Raw genomic sequence first — 27,174 nt, 5'->3', positions numbered from 1 at the left:
AGGAAGGAAGGAAGCTTAATGATGTTGTGGTTGAAGGACCAGCGGCAATTGGTGATGTATTTGTCGTAGGGTGCTAAGAAGAGAAATGGATGTACGAAGACCCAAAGACTATAGATGATTGTGACAAAGACCCAGAAGTGGGTTGGGGAGGAGAAGAGGAATCAGGGGCTCAGGACATAATAAATTTTAGTGGCAACAAGACATCCAGGTAAACTTAACTGGACATTAAAAATCATTATCTTAATCTATGTAGCTCTTTCAAGCCTGAGTCTCATCAAGGCAAAAAAATAAAATGTGTAGTTAACAATGAAGTATGTTTCCTCTTTGCTTTCCCTGGCATCCTCCAAGAGCAGTGCATAATTTAATTATTGACTTCACAGGCTGGACCATGGAGATGAAGAATGAGGTGTCTGCATAGTGAGAAATTAGATAGAACCAACTGTTTATTCTCATCATTCTTCCTGCATTAGGTTAAATTAATATAGTTAACAAGCTTTTGTTTGGATTAGCAGCTCAGATCTGGGATGTGCAGATTAAAACTCATGATTTTTATAGTAGCTATTATTTATGGAGTGCTGACAGAATCCTCATGTGCCATGTGTAAACCAGAAATGGGTTATTTTGTCATTCTCTTTTCAGGGACCAGTGTTCCACAAGACATAGGGAAAAGATGTTAGAATACCGAAGTTCATGAAAATCAGATTTAGATCCTTAGGTCATAAAGCCTTGGAAATGTCACTGATGGTTTTTCCTTTTGCCCTGTGCTATGCGTTTCTGATCTTTTTAAGAATTATAACAAAATGTGCATTTTATGGATGGCAAATGTTATCAGTGACAGTACCAAGCCAAGAGGAGTGTGTGTATGCCGACGGTGATGGGGTGGTGGCATGCTTCAACACACACCTCAAGCCCTTCCACACAATCTAAGTAGAAAGTGTGAGCTGGCCATGCAAAGTGCAAATACATCTTCGAGGCTGGTTCCTCCGTGCGCCAGCATGACCCAGTCCGCTGCCCACAAACGATCCCTTCTGTATAAAACTGTGAAGCCTTCACCTATCAGTATTCGCTACGAGGACACGACGATATGACAGGCCCATTCCAGGGACCAAAACGAAGTCTCCTCACCTAGTTTTGCCCTTTCCAATTTCACTGCACTAGACACTCGCATGAGTTGTATTTATTATAGTAATAGCTTTATGTAGTTAATGGTAGATTCGAGTGGGAAAAAAAAAAAAACGCACACCACCAACAAAAAGGACTCAGCCCTCAGATTCTGAGATCTGAAAAATGCAACGGTTAAGAGATCAGACTCCTAGGAGCCCGCATGTGCCCTTCCTCCCGTTCCCCAATGCGGGCGGCGGCCCCGACGGCGGGCTGGTGACGCCGGGGACCCTGAAGGGCAGAGCGGCGCGCGCCGGTCCCAGCCCGGCGGCCTCCCGGCTGTTCCAGGGCGCCACTGCCACCCGCGCGGCGGAGACAAGTCGGGAGCAAAAACCACAGTAGGAACAAAGGGAAACACCCGCTCCTGGGAGTAGTGATATGTCATCTGTGAGAGGAGGCACTCTGCTCCTAATATCTACCGGCCAGACAGTGAGCTGTGCGAGCTAAAATCCCTAATCGCGAGCAGCAAGCGGAAGCGCAACTCCCAGGATCCCCGGCCCCGGCGGCAAGGTGCGGGCCCGCCTCGCCCCCATCCCGCCGGGCCAGCGCCGCCTCCACAGCGCGCGGGGCCACCCGGACCGCCGCCATCTTCCGGCGACGTGGCGGCCCCGCCTCCTCTCCCGACTTCCTTCCCCCTTGAGCGCGCGGGGCCGCCGCGGCGGGAGCGGCGGGAGCACCTGTGGGGACGAGCTCGAGGTTTTGGGCTCGCGGACTGGGACCGGAACCGGAACCGGAGCACCGGCGGGGGCAGCCGTGCGGGTACGCCGCCCGCGCGCCTCTCGCCGCCCACAGCGCGCCACGTGGCGCCGCCGCCAGCACCGGGCGCCGGGTTGGGGCGCCGCGTTTGGCGGCGGGATTTCTGGGGTGGCAAACTCAGACGATGCACCATCCCCTTCCGCTAGATACTCAAATTAGCGAACGAGTGCGGAGCGGGGAATGCTCGGTTTCCTCGCGGTCACTCCTGAGCTCACGTCACCGCGAGCACCGCGGCCTTTACGGGGCTTTCTCTGTGGGGGAAGCAGAGTTGGGCTGGTTCTGGGGAGTGTAAAAATAACAGGCTCTTCTTACTTGTGGGGCGGGAATGCGTGGTTCAGTCCTCTGCTCAGAATTCAGAATGTTGGGAGGGCCTTGGGTTCTGTCTGGGCCGGTTAACTAGATGTCTTTCTGGACCAGTCGTTGAGCCTCAGTTTCCCCGTTTCTGCAGCTGAGTTGCAGCCCTCACAGGGCGCTAACGAGCATTGCCAAAGCCGAGCTAGGAAGTGCCCGGGGGAATGACAGCCCGGGATGAATATGTTCCTTTTCCTCTCCTGCTCCTTCCCAGTCCCTCTCAGACCACCTCCGCCCCTGTACCCCTGCCGGTTCCCCTGCTAATTCTGTTTAGTAGCTACTTACCTGGATAGTGGATGCTAACCCATAAGCCGGGTGGGAAACCAGACCCATCCTCCATCCCTTCATTTAAGGCTTACAGCTTTCTCAGAATTTTGGCTACGGAATCCCGATATCGACGTGTTCACTGCACCCTAGTCTTAGCACTCCCGTGCTTCACAGTAGCCTTCACTTCCAGTTTAGAGCCTGAAGCAGAAGTTCTGGGAAATTCTCCCCTTCCTTTAGAGCAGACGAGTAGGCCTTCTCAAGATCTCTCAGTGATACACATATACCCAGTTTCTGTGTTTCCCAGCGACCTCTCCCATGGCCCTTGTTTCATTCCTTTTGAAAGTTCTAGGCGCCCTTAATGGGCTCTCCCTGTTGTAGCAAGGGCTTGTACCTATAGTGATAAAAGCTTTTTTTACTAAAATCTTGGCCTTAGTAATAATGGTACTTGACTGTTCTCATAGTACTTTATTTCATTAGGAACTTGGGGTTGACAACTGCTGTCTCATCTGGGGAAACTAAAGGACAAATTATCTTATTAATATCAGAATTAGGACTGCTCAAAATGTTTTCTTTGGAATCTAACAGACAATAATTCTGTTTGATTTAGGGCAAGTTACCTACATTCTCAGTATTTGTCAGATGAGATGTTAATACCTACCTTAGCTAGTAGTGAAACTTGAAAGAGAGGATGTATACAACTGTTAGGTTTTCTTTTTCTTCTCCCTACTCTGCTGGCTGCATTTCATAAGGGAGAGGGGTGAAGGATAAGAACAATTTGTAGATTGAGCTTCTGTAGTATTTTAAAAAACATCTTACAAAACGTAAATATGGGAATGTGAAGCTATATGTGCCAAACCCAGGCTTCTGAAGTACCAACTTAATTTCTTAATTTTTTAAAGACCAGAGACTGTAAGGCAATTCTGGTTTCTGTGTTCTGTTATCTCTGATGAATAAATATAGCTGCAGTTGCCCCAGTTTAGAGATCCAAAATTTAAATGTGATTGGGTTGAACTGGCAAACAGATTTACAAAAGCTCTTTTCTCTCTTGCTGTTTTGTTGTGTTTTTCTTCTAGACCCAGCATGAGTGACGTTTCCTGCAAAAAAAGGGATGGCTATTTGGAATGGCCAGAGTATTTCATGGCAGTGGCCTTCTTATCAGCACAGAGAAGCAAAGATCCAAATTCCCAGGTGAGTGAGTTTTTTTTTAATTCAATTTTATTGAGATATATTCACATACCATACAGTCATCCAAAGTGTACAATCAGTTGTTCACAGTGCCATCATATAGTTGTGCATTCATCACCCCAATCTATTTTTTGAACATTTTCCTTGTACCAGAAAAAGTGAAAATAAGAATAAAAAATAAAAGTAAAAAAGAATACCCCACCCCCCAAACCCCCCCCCCCCCATTTTTCATTTAGTTTTTGTCTCGTTTTTCTACTCATCCATTCATACACTGGATAAAGGGGGTGTGATCCGCAAGGTTTTCACAATCACACTGTCACCCCTTGTAAGCTACATTCCTATACAATTTCAAGAGTCAAGGCTACTGGGTTGCAGTTTGATAGTTCTAGGTATTTACTTCTAGCTATTCCAGTGCACTAAAACCTAAAAAGGATTATCTATATAGTGCATAAGAATGCCCACCAGAGTGACCTCTCAGGTCCATTTGGAATCTCTTAGCCACTGAAACTTTTATTTTGTTTCATTTTGCATCCCCCTTTTGGTAAAGAAGATGTTTTCAATCCCATGATGCCAGGTCCAGATTCATCCCCGGGAATCATATCCCCTGTTGCCAGGGAGATTTACACCCTTGGGTGTCAGATCCCATGTAGGGGGAGGGCAGTGAGTTCACCTGCCGAGTTGGCTTAGCTAGAAAGAGAAGGCCACATCTGAGTAACAAAGAGGTACTTGGGGGAGATCCTTAGACACAGTTACAAGCAGGTTTAGCCTCTTCTTTGCAGTAACAAGCTTAATAAGGGCAAGTCCTGTGATAGAGGGCCCAGCACATCAAACCGCCAGTCCCCAATGTTTGTGAGAACATCAGCAACAATCCAGGTGAGGAATCACAACACCTGCATTTCCCCCAGCTCCTCAGGGGGGACCCTGCATATATATTTTTATTTTCTGTCCAACCCAGGTGAGTGAGTTTTATAGAATAATTTGACGCTCAGAGACACAGAGTTGCCCATAAATGAGCAAATTGCCAAAAAGGAAGATTCGTTGGATGTCTGTCAATTGAAAAATTCAGAGTAAATCTCGTGTCTTTTGTGCTACATTCCTGTGTGGTTACATTTTCGTGTTGATGAGTGGATATTCATTAGCTTGTGGGAGCTGCCATAGAAAAGGGACAGGGAGACAGCAAGCTCTCAGCCCATGCACTGTGTGTCTGATTTGGAGCTGCAGTAGTCCCTCTTGTTTCCCTCACGGCCTCCCCAAACGCTTGTAGTCACTAAGTCGTATGGTATGTTTTCCTCTAGGTTGGGGCCTGCATCGTGAATGCAGAAAACAAGATTGTCGGGATCGGGTACAATGGGATGCCAAATGGGTGCAGCGACGACCTGTTGCCTTGGAGGAGGACTGCAGAGCATAAGTTGGACACCAAATACCCATATGGTAGGATATGTTTTATGCTCCATTCTGCTTTAGTGGCATAGTCTGAGTGTCCACTTAAATAAGACAGTTGGTCTGAAGTGCTTCTCTCCTTTTTCAGTCATCAGCAGCTGGGAAGGAGAAAAGTCCTGTGGAATGAACCCAAACCCCATCCCCATTCCTTAAGCTCCAAAGAGAGCCAAGGATAGAAGCGTGGTGGTGGTTTCACAGCCTGGCCTGGAGGTCCAGGGCTCTGTCGCCTGTGGCAGGGCTGGAAAGCTGGCATGTTTCTCAGGCTGTCTGCCGGGCTGTACAATGCCAGAGCTGTACAATGCGGTAGCCCCTGGTGGTGACATCTAGGGAATGTGTGCTGTGGCTCTGTGGCTTCGTAAGTTATTTCTTTACTACTTGAAAGCAGAGTCAGCTAACCAAATTCAGGCCAGGGCTTTGCTCTGGTAAATGGCTGAGTTCATTCAGTCCATCTGCCTCCCGAGGAAATCTGGTTCCAGCTCACCTCTGGAAAGCAGGAAACAGACTGTGAGCTGGACATCAAGAGATGGGTGATGCGGTTTCTTCCCCTTGTCCCAGGGGGGCTCAGCATTCCCCCAGTGGGCTATGGTCAGACCAAAGCCTAGATGTGTACAACTGTGGCCTGGTGGCGTTCTCTGGATTTTCATTTTTAAATTAGGGAAGGATCATTCTTAGAATCTGTAGCTTGAGCTCCAGGGAGAATCACTTTGGAGACTGGGAGGGACAAGTCATGGCTTCACTTTCCTTTTATTCCCTGGAAAATATGCCACAAATGCCATTAAAGAGGCAAATTGGGCTTCATGTCCTAGTTGTTGATTTTTCATTGTTAGACCATCTATTTATTTCTGTAAGAGAACGAACTAGCTCTGTTAGAAGTAAAGTACAATAAGGCCATCCAAATGTAAAAGATTCTGCCCTAGGAAAGAAAGTTTTCAGGGCATAATGTAAGACCTTTCTTTTTTGTTGACTCTTCCCTCCTAGGTTTTCCTCTGAGTTATTATGAAGAATTCCAAGTCTACATTTAGTCTAATTTATGTATTTTTACTAATGTTCCTGGACTTTAATCATATTAAATAAGCCCCATAAATTTCCTTTTAAACTGCTTAAGGGCAGCTTCTCTGTTTTTGAAGAAGTAAGAATAAAAGGCACTTCAAGGTACAGAAGGAATTGAAGGATGAGGTAGGGAAAACTACTGAGCACTCAGGGGTTTCAGGGTATAAAAAGTAATTTACTGATGAAGGGAACTAAATAGTCAGATTAGTCAGTTTAACGTCACCTCTTGTAGGAGTAGGAAGAGTAGGATCGGACTAGAGTGTAAAATTGTCTTCTCGGCCCCAGCTTTATTGTCGATTATAGTGAGTTAAAAGAAAAATGTTCTAAAATATTTTAGAAATTTTCTGTCCTCTTGATTTTCATTCTTTAAACTTTTGATGGTAAGAATGAAGGGAAATGATTAGTTGTTTTTAGGTACAAGCAGAGATAATTTTTCAGAGTATAGTCCAGAGTCCTGTATAAAAATCCTGAAAGTGAAAGGGTCATTCTGTTCAAGATCGGCATTGAAATTTATGACCACCACAGTTATTTCACTGATGGAGACAGGGAAGTGTTCATCCTTGTACTGCACTCTGATGTGGAGACATTCTTAGGGATGGGAGATGTCAGTCTGTTGTATTGAGGCTGGTTGCAAAAGATACCAGGGGTTGGACCAGCCACGAAGGCATCCTCCATGGCTGCTGAGGCCTCTACCAGTGGGACATGTGCCTTCTGCAGTCACCGTGAGTCCCAGGAACATTTGTAGCAGTGACCAAGAAGTCAAAGGCTTTGCAGCACATTTGCAAACAGCCCCCCAACCCCACTCCATCCCACCCCACTCCACTACCAGGGCTCCATAACCTCTAAAGTAGCTGATTTTGTTTGTTCTGAGATGCTGCTTTTTGTTCAAGTTGGGGAGAGTGCCTTTCAGAGCTCCTTCCCGAGGAAATTAAAAAACAAAACAAAACCACAGGCATTTGTCCAGCTTCACTGATTGTTTTTATTGAATAGTCCCTGAGTTTCTGGGCACTGGTTGTCTGCATTATTGTTTGGTATCTGTATGTTACCTCTAGGTTTTCAAAGCTCTTTGTCCTAACTTATCAGTTATTCATTGTATATGTAGCTGTATTAGAATGTAGACAATTTTCTTTCACGAGGATAGGCTTCTAATTTGATATGCCATAAAAGTGGTAGAAGGTATTAAATGGTCTTTAAAATGCACTTAGGCAGTTAGTATTAGCACCATCATAATACAGTATTAAGATGGGCTTTAAGTCTAAATAACAATGACTGTATAATCTGTTTTCCGATTTGTCTTTCTAAGGGATTTCAGTTGACAGAGAAGGGAATGTTTGCATAGTCTTGGATGAGATAGAAACATTTAGTGATAATTGACTAAACCACAAATTCCATTTTTTACTTCTGTTTTAAAATTTTAAGAATTAATTAAAAAAACATGTCTGGGGTTGAGTAGTCTCTACCCTTGGTTTCCTTATTGATATTAATGGTGACTGAGCTGCTATATCAGGAAGGATAGTATCTTAGTTTGCTGGGGCTGTTGTAACAAAGTACCACTGATAAGCTGGTTTAAGCAACAGAAATTTAATATGTCAGAGTTATGTAGGCTAGAAGTATGACATCAGGGTGTCAGCAGGGCCATGCTGTCCTCTTAGAGGGGAGAATCCCACTCATGCGTCTCTCCTGGTTTCAGTGCAGGTGGGCAATCCATCGTCCTTGGTTTGTGGCAACATAATCTGGTCTCTGCCTCTGTTACATACCCTCATTTCCCCCCTTCTCTCTCTCTCCTACCTGGTACTGACTGTGTCCAAATTTCCTCTCATTCTGGGGACACTCATCATTTTGGATTAGGACCCATCCTTATCCCGTTTGGCCTTATCTTAACTCACTGCATCTTCAAAGATCCTTTTCCCAAACAGGATCACTTCCACAGGCCCCGGGTTAGGACCTATCTTTTGGGGGGACATAATTCAATCCATAACAGATAGCTTCAGAGATTATTTGTTAATCTCCGTTAAAGCACTTTAGAGATTATCTAGAGCTCTAGACCAATGATTTCCAACTTGGAATATGGGCACCCTTTTGTAAATGTCAAAAACAAATTTCCAGGGCTCCTACTTAATGCTAATTAAACTTTTAGCATCCTTTGAAAGAAAATCTGTGGTAACAAAATCTACTTGTTGCCAGTAACGCTTTCCATTAGTCTGTACTTTATTACTTAAGTAATAAACGTTTATCTGTGTTTGGAGGAGTTTCCACTTAATGCTAGCAATGCTGTTTATCCAGTCTCTGATGGGTTAAAGTAACTCATCAGCGTTCAAGGCTTGGAGAGTGGTGGGTTGTAACTAGTATTAGGCTGAAAGCCAGTTGCCCGTGACTTTCTTGAACCCTTCTCCAAGAAGGGGGCTTGAAAAAATTGTGTAAGTTCAAGTTTACCAGTTACATAAGCCATCTTAATTCTACTTTATTAATCCTGTAAGTTTGCAAGTCATTGGTCTTGATTGACACTGTGGGGAGGAGGGAAGCAGGGAATACATGTATCATAATTGGAAGATGGAGCTCTTTCTGGGCTGTGCCTCTGGAGAGGCATTTTTAAAGGGTATTTTTGTTCTTCCAGCCTTAGGATCAAAACTTCATAAAGCTATTTGATTATAATGTAGCATTAATATAAAATATTAAAATTCTCCCTGCCAGAGAAACTGCTTTTTATTTCATCCTTTTCCTTAATCCAAAAGATAGTATGTTGTCAGTAACATTACGTGGCAGGGAGAAACCAGTGTTACTATAGTGAGAACCTTTTCGGATGAATGGCAGTTGAAAAACCAGGAAGCAGCCGATTTATTTCAGTTACCATAATAAAAAACTTTTTTGAGTTTTTTAATTTTAGGGGGAAGAGGGTTGCTAAACCCGTGATGATGTATTCAGCTGACATTTTTCATTCCTCTCTTTTTGTGAAATTCATTAGACTGAAGAAAATTAATCAAAATACCAATTTTATAAAATGGAGGTAAAATGCTCTTGGTAATTGAGAAACCACTCTTTCCCACGGTTTTCATACCCAGTCACGACAACATAGTTTACAGGCCAGAGAGTTGGAGTAGAATCAACTTCTTCCATGCTCGAGAGCCAGAAGAAAACTTTTTCTCTCTTAAAAACTTCAGAGACTGTTTAATAATGTTCACTGCATTCATGCATTTTCAGCCTTGCAGCTTCTTGTTTGTTAGTCAGTGGCTTTGTGTTTAGGAGACTTTTTAGGCTTGACCTCCTGATCCTCCTGTCCCAATCTTTCAGGAAGGCGGGACTGCTTTGCCTGCTGCACAACACTTCGTCACAGAAATGCAAAGAGTCATGGTATCCCCAAGAGCTGGTAGCCTCACTGAGCAAATTGGGCAGAAATGGAGACATGGGGCTCTTTCCAAAGTCATTTCCTATTCCTACAGCAATACCCAAAAAAGGATATAATGCTATGAAGGAGAATGCTGAAAAATATGGAATTAATTAAGGTGAGAGTTCAGCATGGCAACTTTAAGGAGTTTTGTCAGTGCTTCTTTAAATTTTATATTTAAATTTAATCTTTATTTTTCAGATTTAGCATATCGTTGAGCATGCATAGATGTCATTTTAGTGATTACTTAGCCATTTACCTTACCTCCTTGAACACTGACATTTTCCTGACTGCCATGCATGTGATATATTTCTTTGGCATCCAAAAGGTTAGTCTGAGAAACTAATTTATCAAGAATTTAGGAGGCTGATCGTCTTAAGCTGTGACTTCCTCACAACTTGTAAGAGCTTCTTAGTAATTAAGACCAAATTTGTTCTTTCAGCCAGTTGAAATTGAATGCCCTCTGGTTTTGTTAGGCAGATCCCTGGATTTGATGACTTGCTGTTTCTTTTTCCCCCTCAGCATTTTAATTCCACTTAGAGCTTCTCACCATTCCTCTCCTCCTTGGCCAACTAGCAGTTGTGGCTTGACGGCCAGTCTAATTAGGGACTTTTGTACAAAATAACTAACATAATCAACTGAAAACCTTTGAACAATATTACTGGAAATAAATTAAGTAGATTACTTTTTTGAATCAATGGGCAAACTCAGGTTTGATTGTGTGGTGTTTCAGATAAACAGGGGAGAATAACAGCTTATGTTTGAGGTTGCCCCCCTTCTCACCTCCCAAAAAAACCCTCAGCTTGTTATAAGCATATTTTACTTTGGGGTGTAATTATTTATAAACAGTCTTCAGAAAAGAATGTTAATAATTGTTAACTTATTTGATTTTTATCTATATATGCAGGGTTAAATGATTTCTGAGGAGCTAAAAATGACTTTTTCACTACAAATATCTACAAAAGGTTCAGAGTAACAAAATAACCCTCTGTTCTGAAGAGCAGATGTAGGAAAAGCTAGAATGTTCATCCATGGGGATCAAACCTGCCCATGAAAATGCACATATTTTTCTTCTTTTTATAAAAAGTGGTTTTCAAGTCAGTTTACCTCATGGAAGTTGTAAGAAAACTTACAGTAGCTCAAAATAGTGGTTCCCTAATTGATGAGAAGTGAGTTGACACTTATCTTTGCATTTTCTCTCAAAAGAAAGGGGTTGTTGAGCAATTGCTAGCTTCAACAGAATTTCACAGGCACCTATTTTAGAAAACAATTGTATTGAGTATTTGAGCTCATTAATTATCTGAATGCAAGTGGATATTCCTAATGATAAATGTAGCCTATCTAATTCTTTAAGTTTGATAAGTCTTTGCTTGGAAATGCTGGGTGACCAGTCATTTGTGGTTAGAGTGAGCACCTGGAGATGTTGTGCTCATTGTCTTTATTTTATTCATCTGTTCTATGTCGTTTATGTAGATTTCAACTGATCTTGCCTGAAATTATTTGGAAGTACTAAGGTTTTATTTTTATTTTGAGTTTTTTCCATCAAGAATCCCCCTTTCATAAGCTTTGTTAATACTGATATTAAAGTAGAATATATATATATAGTTTGCTCTCAGAAATATATAATATAACCTGTTTCTTAAAGATTTTTGCAAATATTTTTATTGCTTTTTTACTTTTACTTTCTTAGGACTATTGCTTTATATTTGAATGGGAATACACGTATCTGTAATGTAACCCCCCCCCCCCCCCCCCCCCCCCCACCACCAAGAAGCTTGAAGCAACAATTACCAGTCAAGTGAAAGAATTTCAGATCATCCACCAAGAGCCCTAGGTTCAGATCTGCTGTGTTTATGCTCAGTGGTTGTGGGGTTATTAGGTACGTCACTTGACCTTTATTTCTCAGTATCTTTATGGAGCAAATTATCACTGAAGACTCCTCTGGTTCTATAATTCTAAGGAAAAATCAACAATACAGTTTTAATTGCATTAGAGTGGGGTGCTGTTTCTCTGTTTACTGGGGTTTTAAGAGAGTTCTGAAAGCATCTTCTGCCAAAGCTGCCAACTGTAAAATGCTGTTGGTGGCAATGACACACAGAGAGAATACACATATGTACATATGGATAAACTAATAGAAAGAAACAGGCTCCATTCCCTCCCTCCCTTCCAACTATTAAAATCTTCTCCAGTTCTAAGATGAATATAAACCACTCACAGACAGTATGCATAAGCAAGAGGGAGCAGTTAGAGAATGTACGTCGCCACACAGCCCTGAAGATTAGGGGACATTAGATGAAAGAGATTGTATAACAGCAGTAAAAAAAAATAGGGCCCTGTGATCAAATAAAAAAGAGAATATGTGAATATATGAGATGTACTCACAACTCTTTGGAGACAAGTTATTTTAAGGCCAAATAGAAAGGACTTCAGAAATCCTTCTGTGAATCAATCAATCTAACAATATTTATTGAGACATAGATATTTGCCTGGCATTGGGAAATCCCTGATCCAAACGCAGAATATTGGTGAAAGCAAGGGAGTTAGAAAGCAAGAAGGGCATACTTTTCTCTCTGCTCATGCCGTCTGAAGGGTAGGTGCCAGCCAATTAGAAGAGGTGTAAATTTCATCTCTGTGCTTCTTTCAAATGATAGATGCCATAGTAAATTTAAAATATTGAATATGATAACTGAGCATGAATTTTTTAATTCTGCAATTAAAAGACTTTGTTCAGAATGCCATTAATTTTGAGTTTAGGTGAACCAAGGGAAGCAGAACTCCTCTATCGTTTTTCCCTATGCAAGTGAGTTATAGCATTTTAGGAATTCAAGTAAATACTAATAAATCATTTATTCTTCTCCCAGTTTATACATTCATGATGGGGGAATTCTCTTCAGTTATCTTGCTTTTTAAAAATTTTAACTACATTTTATAACACATTTTTCAGGGTACTTTCACCTGTAGTCAATCATTCATTCATTCATTCAGCAGATGCTTCTAGGGCATCTAATATATGTTTTAAATGCCAGGCAGTCTGCAGTTGCAAATAAAATGTACACGGTTTGTTTTTTCAAGGAGTTTGCTGTCTAGTCGTGGAGGAGGTAGATATTAATGAAGGCAACTTAGGTATCATTGAATATTGCTTTCTAAGGAAGTAAAATCTGAAATGTTAGATGAGTGCCCTCAGGTAAAGATGGAGAAGGTGGTGTTTGGGGATGGGAAGAGCATTTGGGCAGAGGGATTGCTTGGGTGAAGGCCCTCAAGTAGGAAAGTATTTGGAAAGAATTCAGCTCAAGCTGGGTGGGTGAGGGGTGGCGTGAAAAGGCGAGCTTGAGGGCCTTGGAGGGCAAGGAGTTGGAATTTAAAGGATTCCTCTGCTTTTGTGTGGAAAATGGATTGTTCAGGGGCAGCAGTAGAAACAGACACCAGCTGTGAGGCAGTTTGCATGGGCTGGGTGGGAGGATATTGGGCCTTGGAGAGGGTTGGGAGTGCTGGAGATGGAGAGGGACGGCTGGTTATGGGGTGTATCTTGGAGGCAGCATCAAGAGGCCTGGAGATACACACACACACCATTTCTGGTCTGAACAACTAGATGGGCATACCAGGGTGGATAAGACTCACAGAGGAGCAGGGTTTAGGGGAAGATCAAGGACGATTTGGGCACCTGAAGTTTGAGAGCTCTAAGCAGAGATGTCAGGTAGTCAGGTGCTGTAGGAGTGTGGGGGAAGGTCAGACTGGAGATGTCAATGTAGGCAATTAGAGGACACAGTGTGCAGATGCAGGAGTGGGGGCCCTGGTCTCATCCCTGAGGATGCCCACATTTAGAGGTTGGGTGGAGGAAAGAGTGGGATCACAGAACACATGGAGCAGCGTTTTAAGAACGTGGGAGTGTCAGCTGTGACAATGGTGTTGAGAGGTCTAAGAAGGTGAAAAGATTTCTATGGAATTTTGCGACTTGGAGGCCACTGCTGACATTGCAGCTCTGATGGAGGAGTAGGGTTGGAAGTCAGATTGGAACTGGAAAGGTAAAGAGAAGGTTAGAAGAGGGTGGGCACAACCTGTTGAGATAATGGTTTTGGGTGTTGGGCTATGGAGAGAGCAAAACGATAGGGTGGTGGCTAGATTGGCAGAGGAATGTTGGTTTGTGTTGTTTATAAAATGGGAGAAGGTAGTGGACATCTGTTTGCTGATGGGAATAATCCAATAGAGATGATTGGATCAAGGAAGGGAAAAAGGAGCAAGGTCTTTGAGGAAGTGAGAGGGGACGGCACCCACGCCTGCCAGTTAGTAATGAGAGGAGGGCACTAATGGGCATGTGTGTGCGACAGCAGGCACAAAGGTTAATGGAGCCGAAGGTGGGACGATGATAAATCACCATTTTTCCATGAAGGATGAAGCAAGGTTGTCAGCTGAAAGACGACGAGAGAGGAGGAGTGGTAGCAGACTTGAACAATTTGGAGAAAGTGAGGAATGACTGTCCTAAGGGGCAGGAGAAGGCCTACCAGAGAAGTGGCCTCAGAATGTAGGGCAGTGTCAGTGGCTTGTCCCTCACCTGAGAACCCCGAGACAGGTCCATCAGTCCTGACACAGGATCAGTGAGTTGCCCTAGGCGAGCCTTGTGGAGCTGGGATTAATTGGAACATACACATCTGGACTCGGATTCCAGTGCTCACTGTACAGCCCCAGTTGACCCCTTTAAAGTGGAAAGCTTTGAGGCTCTATAGGTTTGTGTTTGCCTTATAGAATTGTCAAACAATGATTAAGTGGTCTGTTTCTGTTGGCTTTTTTTAGGACATTTTTGTAGTCAAACGTGTTTTGTGTGTACGGGAGGAGGGAGTGGGCATGGCTTAGCCCTCGATGAAATGCGGTATTTCCACATCCTCCTCCTTCGACCCGATTGTGTGCCCTGAGCACACAGGGAAGCGATGTAATTAGAGCTCTGGGGCTTTATTATCAATAATGGAAACACCGCAGCCAGAAATCTCTTTATCCCTAAGCACTACCATTGGGGCTAAGTGGCTCCCCTGGGTGCCATGAGACGCTGCCAGTAGCCTTAGCAAGAGGCAGCGGGGACGGGGCCAGGGGCTGGGGAGCAGAGTAGGAGAAAGAGAAAAACTAAGTGTATTCCTCGCAGTCGGGCTGAAGCGTGCAGCAGCGGGGGCAGGAGAGGGTTAAAGGGGTGGTAGGTAGCATTTACCAGGTAGACATCCCGTGCCAGGCTGTGGTTTCCTGTTAACAAGTCTCAGTCTTTGTAATAGTTCTTGGAGGAAGGTATTTTTCTCTCCATTTCACAGGCCAGGAGGATGAGGCTTAACAAGATGCTTAAGGTCACAGAACCAGTAGGTGGTGGAAGCAGAGTCTGCAGGAGAGGCAGGCCCTTTGTGCTGAGGGATAGATGTAGTCAGGCGGTGGCGGAGGGGGAAGGCAGAGCTGTGACCTGGCGGAGGGACAGGGGTGCCTGCTGGCAAGCCAGAGGCATAGTTCTGAGAGTGGAGGCGGAAAGTTAATGCGTTCAGTGGGACCCGGGCCGTCAGCAGATGGGGCACCCTGGAAATCAGTGCTTCGCCCAGAGCCTGGAGGATTTGCCTGCCTTTTAAGTGAGTGGCTCATCCCCTCCTTGCCATCCCTGGCCAGAATTCCTTCTTGCAGTCATTTCCTTCTGGCAGATGCACCCTCTCTGGACAGAGCTGGTAACAGAAGGTTCACCAGACATTTTCCAGGCTGGATGCTGGGTCATGTCCCCTGCATGCCCCCTTCATCTCAATTCATCTGTTTTATTTTCACAAAACCTTACACTGTAGTAATAAATACCTCCCCACTGGAATTGTGTGCCCCTGGATGCCAGAAGTTCGTGGAGTTTGGTTACTGTATCTTCTGAACAGAAGGCCACTAACTGTGCGTGGCGGGGTGCGGGGGTGGGGTAGAGGCAGTCGTGTCTTGAGTCTAAGCACATGTTGTGGTTGGATGTAGTCTGGAGGGGCCGAATGCTGTCACCCGTCACCCCTGCTCAGGAAGACCCTGCTCCTGGCAACTGGCTCCCCCAGGTCCTCCTCACGGGGATGACCAGCTGGGGCTGACTGCACTTTCAGAAAACAAGAAATTAGGTCCTGTTCTGACTGTTGGCAACAGTAGCTTCACTGGCATGACTCTAGTTCCCAAAGCATTTTTTCCCTTCCCTTTTCCTCTTTTGAGCTGCACTGTTACCCTGTGAGATGGGAAAGGAAGATGTTATTATTCCTACTTATAGTCGAGTAAACGAGTCACATTTAGAGGATGGTGCTTGAACAAGGCATTACCTTTGTGTAGGCAGATCTCAGGGTTGAGACACCTCGTGTTCTGAAAAGCCATTTGTAATCCAGAACCAAAATGACTTGCAGACTCTATTCCCCACCTACCCACAAACAAGGCATTTAACCCCTCATCTCCTGCAATTTCTCAACACTTGACTTTGTGCTCCTTCTTTAGTACTTGTAGCTTTCACGCAGTGCTCTACTGCTCTGGCTGTTTCTGTGCTGGGGTATGTCCTGCCTGTCAAGGGTGAACCCTGCAGGCACCAGCCCCCCCACCTTCCTCCCTGCATCCCCTGAGTCAAGCTTTTTGAGAGTTGTGCAGGGGGCAGGTAGTGTTTGCTGCTAGAATACATCACAGCCCATCTATGGGAAATGTCCTCCATGTCAGACTGTTTTCTCTCCCTGCTGCAGCCCGGTCCAAAGGGGATACTCTTCTACTGGTGGTGGGGGCCTCTATCTGAGAAGTCACAGAATGAGGAATGTGGCAGGGGCTCTGGGGGTGGGGGGCAGGAGTGGGGAGCGGAGGCTGAGATGAGAGTGGTGAGATGGGTGGTTGTCTCAGAGATGTGATGTGACCGTTGACTTCCCAATTGGTTCTCCTTTTCCCCACTTGCCCACTTTATTTCAAATCATTTGAAAACCCTAATAATCAGGTTGCTACTCTACAGATACAGAAACTTCATGAAAGAGAGGTAATGAAGAAAGCCGGCATGGTTTGGGGCCAAACATCTAGAGATATTTGCTTTGGGTTTGGGGGTAGTCATGACAGTGAACATTTTATAACCTTGGGGTGGGAGTGCTTGGGGTGCTGGCGGGTTGGGAGGGGCTTAATTTAGAGGCTATTCTGCTGTTAAATTATTGACTTGAAGGATAGGTACTTTGGAGGCTGACAGTGACATATGAGGCCCTGACGGGAGATGTTTCAATAATTAAGAAATAAGTAGTTGAACTTCCATTTTAGCCCCAGAAGCAGTGAAACGGTTCCTTAAATGGATCTGTTGGAGGGGTGAATGCATGCCCCATCCTTCTGTGGAAGTTTTCCATCAGGCCTCCTGTCACGGAAGCCAGGGCAGGGGAGGGGTGGCCTGTGTACCAGGAGACATGAGCCGAGGTTTAGCGACTCTGATGCCTGTAGGACCCCAGAAGTAAGAACACCTTACTTCCAAGAAGTAACAACAAAAAGCTCTGTCATCAGAATGGAAGGGGAATATCTTGTAAGAATTAACATTGAGTTACTTTTAAAAATGCACAGATCAACCTTGAATTTTGGTGCCCCATTTCATGTCTGTTATTAATTGCAGGGTAAAAATCAGTAAGGAGAAAGAAGAGCTAATAGTGAAGCTCCCCACCTTCTCATTCCAGAAGGTCGTGAGCAGATGCTTCTCGGCTCTGGAGCCTTGACCCTCTGTCTTGTCTGTGAACTGAACTGTCCGTGCTTTGAACATGGTGGCCGCAGAGCCCCGGAACCTTCACAGTCATCAGTCGGGTCGGGGAGTGTTTCCCCAGGGACATTTTGAGGCTTGTGAAGTACAGCCAGAGAGTGATGGCAGGGGCAGTGTGTCCGCTCTCAGGGGCAACAGGTGCCCAGCGACCGGCCTCCTAACCCACCCTAAGTGAGCTGCCACTCCAGGCTGCCCACCTTTTCCGGCCAGCCATGGAGAAAACCCCTCAGGCCTGAGGAAGTCATTTTTTTTTTTTTTTTTAACTAATATCCTGTACCACTACAAACAAGAGTTTCTTTAACCGGAGAAGAAACTCAGTTTTCCTGACTCCAGATTTTATCCCATCATATCTCTGTAGTAGATGAAGCTCAACTGAGGTTAGCACTATTACTGCTAAGTTGTTTGTGTAGCGATTAGATTTTGTTTAGCCTGTATTCAGGTTTTTGTGTGTTTTTTAAAGCCTATTCAAGTAATTTAATAATACCACTGTCTAAAATAGATACTGTATTAGTCTTACATCAAATGAGATGAAACTCAAATCTCTAAGATGTTGAATCTCTTAAATCTAGCCAAGGATGGAATATATCCTGTTAATTTGTCAAACTTCTGGAGAATTGCCTACATGAGACAGTAAGGATTAATCAAGCCCTAGTAAGAGAGAATTTGAAAAATACAGTTTTCTAATTATACAGTCTGTTCTCAGCAGTCCAAGGTTAATGCAGTTCTGAATTCTGACAGTTAGTAATAGAAAAGAAAAAAAAATAAAAAAAGACCAAAGCATGTGAATTGTCTTATAATTACCTGAAACCGAGGTTCTCCTTTTGGCAATCAAGAACTTTGTAATCATTAATCTGATATTTTCAGCACTTGATTCTTTTCTGTTTAAACGTGTTGGGGATCGTTAAAGGTTTTGTGTCCCTCTTTGTGCTTGTCAAATATACATGTAATGTTTGGGAGATTTCCTCTGTTTATTGCTTAGCCACTGAAGAATAATTAGTCTTTTTTTGGGTGGGGGGCAATTTAGATATCTCGTGGATGCTTCCAAGATGCTGTGGTTTCTTTGGAATACTTGGTCCTTATTCCCACTATGGATTTAAAAACTATACTCACCTCAAGGTGACTAACAGAAGCACTGCTCTTTGGTTGGCTTTTGCACTCAGCTAATATTTGTAGCTCTTGCAACTGTTATTTTTGGGCAACATGATAAAAATGCTTGCACTAGAGGAAGATGAATTTATTTCTTTAACTTACTGCTGTCAAATATAAGTAGAATGTTTACTGTAGTGCTTCAAGGTACGGAGAACCCCCAGATAGCCAAAAGAAAAGGCCTGAGAAGAAGATGGAAAATTGGGGGTAGAAATGTAGATTCCAAGGTTTTACAAATAGATCTGCTATCTGAGAGTCTAAGAATAGATGAATTCTTGAAGTCGGTGACTATAGGAGAAAAATTCAAGACCAGAGCCAGGCAGGATTTGGTGGGGCTCCGGGACAGGTGGGAGGAGAAGCTGTTTTCCATGTGTGAAGTTAGAGGGGTGCAGGGATGAGCCCAGAAGTCAGGGGTGCATGACCTTTATACACTTGACTAAACACTTGTGTTTCGTTTTTGTTACTCTCTAGTTTTGAACTTGTGGGATTGTGAATTACTATTTTTAAAGAGCCTCACGTGTGCCTCAGTATCACACTGACACAGAGTCGTTCACATTGCACAGTAGACTTCAACTTTTTCTAACAAGAAGCTTTACATTTTTCCTCTTGTGATTTTGTAGTTAAGAGAAAGGAACTCTGTTTATAATCTTGTGTGTTATTTCTATTAAAACCATCCTTTATACACAGGGTTGTCAGATGCTGCTCAAGAGGATGTGTTGTATATTGTAATTTTCATTAACGAACCAAGACGTATAATGTTAAAGTTTTGCCCCAGACTGTCTCAGAGTTAAAGGAAGATTGTTGCAGTCAGTGTGACAGGTTTTAGAGATTCACGAAAGGACAGCATTTCATAACAGATTCTACAACTATGTAATTCTGAATATTAATACCAACACCATCGAAAGTATTTATTAGATGGAAGAGCATAGTTTTGATATTTGAATTTAAGAGGACTTTCTGTATTTCCCAAGTCACCATCAATAATTGGAAACTGCATTTCCTCCTTTATTCATTCAATAAGTATTTAACACCCAGTATGTTAAAAGCATCCCACTAGGCTCTGGGGGAGTTACAAAGAACCTACAAAACTGGTCTCTGCCCTCAAGGGGGTAGTAAAAGAAACAATTACATCTAATTGTTTTTAACACTGAGCCGTGTCAAGCCCAGTTTCACAGCAGCTGGGTCACCAGGGAAGAGATGAGACTACTTGAGCCTCTCCCGAGGTCAGTGTCCTCTTGTCCTCTCGTTCCCTCCGGTTTGTTGGTTAGATCAGTGAGTCTGAGGGGAGTGTGGCCAGGGAACTTCTATGTCCAGAGGGGATTATTCTCTGATGGGCTGTGATTTGATTAAATGCAGTTTATTTTTTCCCTTTAGATTTTCCTGCAATGCTAGAAACTATTCATTTTTACACATAAGACCTCCTAAATCTTGTTACTCCTAGATTAAAATTAGCCCCTACTTTCATTTCCTGAGAAGGGTTCTAAGAGGTCAGCTTTCTGCCTGTAACATTGCAGAGCTGCTCCAAGAACACATGTGCACAGAGCGATTTGCAGTTTCACCGGAAAATGGGAAGAGTGTGGGCCAGGATCTTTATCCTTTCTGACCCAGAGTAGGTATTCAATAAATGTTCATTGTGACTAAAATGTGTGAGAGCCATGAGTTTAGGCCACCGTTTATTTAAGTCCTCAAAACCCCTGGAAGATGTTAAATGTGGAAGGTTGGTGGGTTGGAGAATGTAGGGGAGATGCTCGAAGTTACCCATGTTTATAGTTCTACGAGTTTTGTATGATTGACACCAAAACTCAATTGTCCTTCATTAATTCACTCAACAAACATTTATTTTAGCACTTGAGTGTGTAGCACATTGTTAAATCTTGGAGATACCGAAGGAGCCCATAAGGTTCCTAAACTGTCTGTATGTTAGAATCATTTGGGGAATCTCTTAAAAATCCAAAGCCCAGGCCTCACCCCAGACCATCACACCCTCTGGGTGTGGGGCACAGACATCAATATTTTTAAATTTCCCAAAAGATTCCAAAGTGCAGACAGGTTTAAGAATTGACTGTATGGTTTGTGAATATATTTCAATAAAACTGAATTAAAAAAAAAAAAAAAAAAAAAAGAATAATACAGTTTACATAACACACCCAGAAAATTAAATAACAGTATAAGACAGCAATACAGAAACTTCCCAAAGCAGGTATGTGATACAAAACAAAATCGATTATTAAAATGTGCTTTCATTAATTGTAACAAATGTTCCACACCAATGCAAGGTCTTACTAATAGAGCAGTATATGGGAATCCTGTCTTTTATGCATGATTGTTCTGTAAACCCATACCTTCTCCAATTAAAAAAAAAATACTAAGTTGGTGCTGTGACTAACACTTGCTCCCTTGCCCGGCGGAGAGCTCCCACGGATTAGGGGGTGGAAACACCTAGGGAACTGGGCCTGGGGATGGGTGGGCTTTGGCAGGTAAGGAAAGGAGAGGTAGGTGCTCCTTTTATCCTTGAATTCAGGCACGTCTGGGGCTGACGCTGCATCACCGTTTGGGGATTGTTGGTGGAATGAGCCAGTGTATCAAGAACTTGTGATTCCACTGCCATTAAGTGGATGAATGTTTTCCTTAAACAAGACAAAACTACTGGTTATATTCTGGAGCTTTATTCTTGGATGTGTGTGGGTAGAGAACTCGGAGGGGAAGCAAATCCCTCGGGATAGAAATGCTCAGCTTCGCTTCTTGATTCTCTCACTCTGAGAATTGCGCCATGCCCTCTCAACGGCCGGCCACCTCGAATATCCCCTTGTGTGCACAAACGAGCCGTTTTTTGTGGGCAGTTCCCTTCCCTAGGGTCTTGTAGAGCGGTGAGCTATTGCTGCTCACAGGGTGGGTGAACAGCCTTGACCTTGGTGTCTCCTGGCTGCTTTGGGTGCCGCAGAACCGAGTGTTACTGTGGTTTTGCTGCTAACTGCCAGCCGGGGCAAACTGCTTGGTCCTCACTTAGTATTCTCGGTACTTGCCATTTCTAATCATTTTTTTTTAATTGAGTCTATTACATGTTATTTCACCAGGAGGCTGGGATGCTTCAACACTGTTAGTCAGTTCTTCACAAGCTGCAATCTAAATTTTTCTTTCTTTCTCTTTTAAACCCGCAGTGTGCCATGCCGAGCTGAATGCCATTATGAACAAAAATTCGGGCGATGTAAAGGGCTGTACCATGTACGTGGCCTTGTTCCCATGCAATGAATGCGCTAAGCTCATCATCCAGGCAGGTGGGAACCGGGCGTTTTCCATTTGTCACATTTGCAGTGCTGCCTGTAGCTCATTGCAGATGTGTTTGATCTTAGATTGCTATTGTTTAGATCTAAATTAATTGCATTATCAACTTTGTAAGATATTTCCTGTGTTTTGTTTTTGTATGGTGCCAGGTATTCTAAGACTAATTGCATCCTCTGTGATTCTTAGCATGTTTTTAATTTAGTTTGCAACTTCTTAAACTGCAAGCTGCCAAAAAACAACACAGGCATTGCATATAATTAGTGTCAATTTACTATTCTCTGACATATTGTGCATAGATTAGGTGGGGGGAGGGAGAGAAATGAACTTCTGTCAGGAACAAGGTCAGCTGGGAGTCTGTATATGAAATTTTAATTTGTATCTTATACGTGGTAGATATTTGAAGATCCAAACATATCTTTGCATATAAATGTCATAAGACTCAAACAATACTACTTCAAGTTTTTCTTATATTATGGTTACCATAAATTGACACCAGTGTGTTCTGAATATTTCACCTTTTCAAACTGTCACATCTATGTTTCAGCTACACTTTATCTCCATAAAACTCTCGGCTTGAGATTTAAACACTTATCGTGTTCAGGCAGATGCATGGTTTAAGGGGGCCGTTTATCACGAGCCCCGTCCATCTCTGGACATAACAGGTCTGGCACTTTCAGCTTCAGAAGCCTCTGTTAAGCACTGTGAGACTGGCTCCCTTGCTTTGCTGCCCCGCCATCCTTCAGGGGTTTCCCACGGGCCAGCCCGAGAGCAGAGGTGGCAGCAGGTGCACAAAAAGAGCACTGGGGACTGCGGGGCCGGTTTCCATGTGTTTCTGACAGAGGCCTGTGGAGAAGCAGTCTTCAGTCCTGGGGGGTGGACTGAGGACCCCTCCAGGTTCCTGGCTCTCAAGCTACTGCTCCCTGGTGAGATCAGGAAAAGAAAATAGATCTTCTCTCCATAGAGCTGGCTTGAATTGGTCAGCAGAGCCATTCTTGGAAGTGTGCGGTGGTACTTCTCTCTGAACTTGCCAGCACCCTCCACTCCCCCCATTCTTAGCTTCTTGAGTTAAGAGAGTTGCCTTGTCCATAAAGAATATTTGGTTGCCTGCAGTAAAGAAAATTTGTTAATCGGATCAACGCTTGACTACTTGACATGTTTTCACTTTGCATTTGTTAAAAAAAAAATCCATAAAGACTGGGGGGCAGATTAAATATAATCCATCCTCTGCTGTATTAGAAAGCAGCAGATATATATTTCAGTAACTGGACGTTGTCTGCACACACAGTCAGAAAAGGTAATTAATCATAGGCACTGCCAGCGCTCCTTCAGCTTCGGCGTGTCTTTCGCACTATCTGTGTCTCTGTATGCTAATGTGGTTTCCATTGTTACCTCTTAAGGTATAAAAGAAGTTATTTTCATGTCTGATAAATATCATGATAGTGATGAGACAACAGCTGCGCGGCTCATGTTTAATTTGGCCGGGGTCACGTTCAGGTGAGTAGGGAGACCTTGGGAAACGGTGTGGTGTGAAGGGCTGTGGAAAAAAACATTTGACCTTGTATGCAGTTTAACTTCTACTTGATGCCCGACTGCCACACCCGGAAGCATCTTTTCAAATTTGATGGAGGAAGAATCTAAGCATATTTTTAGGGATAGATTTTTAAGAGCAGTAACAGAATTATCTGAAGACAATCTGTTTAACAGTTGTACTTTCGTATCAGTAACTTTCCGAGGCTTAGACTAGTCTAGTACTGAGAAATTTTAAATTTCAGAAGTTTTGTAATATTAACATTAGACCATTGTAAATTTTGCAAAGGTAACAGTTCTGGTATAGAAAATTTAGGATGAAAGTAATCAGCCAGGTTGAAACACCAGGAATTATTTTTATAGCAACATTTGAAATTGAGCTTTGAAGTCATTTCGATCTTTATGATTATCTTTGCTTGGCAAAGATTGTGAGGTGTGTTTCACTTGCAAGTTAGTTTAACCACTTTTGGTTCCTGGAGGAAAATTCTCTTGAGACTGGAAAGCTCTGCAAAGCCTTTTCTCTCCAGTATTTGCAGTCAGAGAGGGATTATTATAATAGGTAACAAGTTTAGTCCATTGTATTCTTCACTGGGGGTATAGGAGATATGTAATGAGTCTCTTGAGTTAAACTGCTGTGCCATATGAGACTTTAATCCAAATTATTTACGTAAGCTTTTGTTACTGATTTTTAAACAAATATGCCTAGTCCCCAAATATTTTCCTTTTAACTGTTACAGAAGGTGCATTAATAAGTAGAAGGTTGTTTTTCACTTTTGCATTTTTGGAACAGGATTTAAAAATTACTCCTCACTAAAGTGAGTTGTTTTTTGCTATGTATGAAAGGCAAAAGAAAAACTACTATTTTTTGCTTTAGAGCCACTCCAAGTTGGCTGCAGAAATTTCCTAGGAAATAAGATAAATTTGGTGGAAAACTAGTAATCAGATGTCATGTTGTGTAACTGACTTGTTAGAAATTCTTTGACTCCCAGATAATTCATGAACGCAGATAGCTGAGGAACATACAAGCAACCCCATGCATCTTTTTTTGTCTTAGTCTTTTCCAGGCCATGTTTCTCTCAGTATGGTGCACTATAATTGGCTCCTATAAAGTATCAAGTGAATCCCGGGAAATTCTTTTCTCCCTGCAGAAAATGGAGGTTAAGCCAAAGCAAACAAATTGTGTTAACTACTCAGCAGATAATAGCTTTATACATTTTGTTGGTTTGTGTGGTTTTTTTTTGTTGTTGTTGTTTTTATGTTTAGGAAATTCACACCGAAGTGCAGCAAGATTGTCATTGACTTTGATTCAATTAACAGCAGAACAAATCAGATGCTTCAGTGAGTTACATCTCATTAAATCTCCAGAAGATTGGGATTATCCTCTTCTAAGAAGCCATTAATGCCTTTCATCTTGAAGTTACACGTAACTTTTTAATAGCAAAAGACATCTAAAGAATTCAAAGCTTCAAAGCTTCCTTGCTGTCTGTCTCATCACATGGAATCTACATCTGTTTAAACGATTGATTTATGGTTTGGCATAAGGAACCTATAGATGGCCTGTCACACAGCGCTGGCAGGAGGGCCTTCCCCGCTCCCCCTTTTGTGTCCTGGCCCGCTGGGTGCTGGTGGCTCTGCAGAAGGGCGTCAGCTGCCTGTCATCTGCTGCATTTCGGCAGCCACTCTTCACTGCTCCATGTGCTGGAAGGACAAATAAATAATTGTTGTGTTCCTAGCGGGGATGAGCAGACACACGGATCTGAACATCTGGCCCAAATGAAGCATAACATGTAGTGCCCTTGGAAAAACAAAAACAGGGCCCAAATGACAGCAGCATTAAAGTATTGCTGTAGAGGGTTGAAAGAAAACCAACCACCCACCCACCTCCCCCAGTAAACTAGGTAGGCCAGCCCATGTGTCCTGACAGATGACGAGCGTGGCTGAACCAGGGCCATTTTCTGTGCCCCTGCTGTCCTGCCACGTACAGGGTGGTGCCACATTGTCCCTTTGGGGGTGGGGACCCCGGTTGGTTTTGCTTCTTAATTTTGGTCTGTGGTCACCCGCAAATCTTAGATTTAGTTTATCTGAATAGTGAGCTGTTCCTGCAGGAGACAGACCTGTCTTCCCTCACCCCCAAGGCCACGCCCTGCCCTGCTGGCAGCCAGCGGGGGTTGTGTGGACAGCAGAGGTGGACCCCCACCCCGCCCCCAGACCCTTCCTCTGTGTGGAAATGCCTTGTCATTGCTCCGAGCATCAGCACCGTTCATTTCCAAGGCTGCTCTACCACCGGAGAGCAAATTAATTCCTATCCTGTAAGTGAAATATGGGGAATTCAGCCCACCTGGAGGCAGTTTATTGCAGACTTATTGGTGACTGGAGCTCATTTGTGCTCCTGGCACTGTGCCTTCATCTGCACAAATATCCCCCTCCTAATCGCTGGGAGTTGGTGAATGTGTGGCTGTGCACCTTGTCTTTAATTTCATTTAATTTTTATTAAACATGCTCTGTACCTTTGTTGAGAAAATGGTTTCTTTATCCTAAAGATTATTACCTTTTTAAAGTGTTCTCATACTTGCATGAGTTTTTATTTTGTCTCTGAGGTTTTTGTACTCCATATTCCAGGGCATTTTGTAATTTGGCTCCTTACCAATATTATTAAACTCTTATTAAAATGTACCACACTGAAGTATGTTCATTTTTATATATCATATAATATGTGTAATTCACCATTTCTGTCATTTCTGTGATGCGCACTACATGTGTTTAATGCTCAAAGAACCATTTGAGAGCCTAATGCTGTGTGCTTCCCCTCGTGTTGATGGGTGATGCTTCTGTTTTTGTATTTTGTTTTTTTTTTTTTAACAGTTCTATGGGTTTAAAATTTTCTTTTATTTTGGTAACATATTTGTAACAAAATTTCCCATTTTAACCACTTTCTAATATACAGTTCAGTGGTATTAATTATATTCATAAGTGTTGTGCTACCAGAGTGATGCTTCTCTATGGACCAGATTTAAACTGTAAGGGGAAGGCTCGCTCTCCACTCTCTTTAATATTTTGTCTCAGGTACAGACACCTGAAGGTCCCAGGCTTCTCCCTGGCTTATTGCTGCACTCCTGGCCACCATCTCACCTTAATCTCTTTCTAAATTTCTCTTCTTTTCTCTCCTCTATTTACTTCTGTATTACCCTTGCCCTTTTTTGTTTGCACCCAAACATATATAAACTAAAGGTTTGCAGAAGAAAGAAATCAGTACAGCAACTTAAAGATAGAAAATGGATTAGATTTTTATGTTGCTGCAAATCATGGATTGTAAGCCCTGTTAGCAAGGAGTGTGGAATTTTTGTAATAGCACATTTGTAAATATGTCTAGGGGCTAAATAAAGGCAATTGTGTTTCTCATTTATTAAAATTTGATACTAACTTATATTCTTTCCCAGTTTGTTACACTGAGTTTTAGTGAAAAAGAATTTTTTTCCCTTTTGCGGAGGTTAACAGGGAAGGGTCCCTGCTTTGACAGTCTGTGGCTGGCTGTTTACACAGTGCTGTTCTCACAGTGGCTGTGTAAGTCTTCCATCTAGAGACTGTGTTGCTGAACTTGATTTCCTGGTGGCTGGAGTGTAAGTAATTATTGTCTTAGTTTCTGGTATCACTACAGGACTAGCGGAATCTCCCTGTCCAGAGAATTCTGCAGATGTCAGTGTTCCAGTTAATAGAGGTTTGCTTTGAACTGTCGCCTTTGGGGAAAGCATTCCAGAAGGAAGACGTTTTGAGCAGTTTTCTGCCCCGAAGGCATTACTAGATAATTGTGGCAAAGTGAGACCGTATCTGAGAAGAGTGTTGCTGCCTGTCAGGGCTAATAAATGACAATAAGGAAACCATCTTTTACTGAACCATTGGT

General features: G+C 43.1%; 1 protein-coding gene across 2 annotated transcripts; it reads left to right on the top strand.

Annotated features, from left to right (window-relative positions):
- The first annotated feature begins 1,709 nt into the window (after nucleotides 1-1,709).
- DCTD (dCMP deaminase) lies at nucleotides 1,710-25,949 on the top strand. 2 transcript variants are annotated; one of them, XM_037831061.1, is made up of 6 exons: nucleotides 1,710-1,920; nucleotides 3,609-3,723; nucleotides 5,016-5,151; nucleotides 21,626-21,742; nucleotides 23,147-23,243; nucleotides 24,594-25,949. In XM_037831061.1, the coding sequence occupies exons 2-6, from the start codon at nucleotides 3,616-3,618 to the stop codon at nucleotides 24,616-24,618; spliced, it is 483 nt and encodes a 160-aa protein (XP_037686989.1). In that variant the 5' UTR covers nucleotides 1,710-1,920; nucleotides 3,609-3,615; the 3' UTR covers nucleotides 24,619-25,949. The 2 variants fall into 2 exon arrangements, with proteins under 2 accessions (XP_037686989.1, XP_037686988.1); XM_037831060.1 differs by having other exon boundaries at nucleotides 1,713-1,920; nucleotides 24,540-25,949.
- Nucleotides 25,950-27,174: the final 1,225 nt, after the last annotated feature.

Source organism: Choloepus didactylus, chromosome 3 (genome assembly GCF_015220235.1).
Source record: "Choloepus didactylus isolate mChoDid1 chromosome 3, mChoDid1.pri, whole genome shotgun sequence".
Taxonomy (NCBI): Eukaryota; Metazoa; Chordata; class Mammalia; order Pilosa; family Megalonychidae; genus Choloepus; species Choloepus didactylus.
This window is presented reverse-complemented; position numbering and strand designations above follow the sequence as displayed.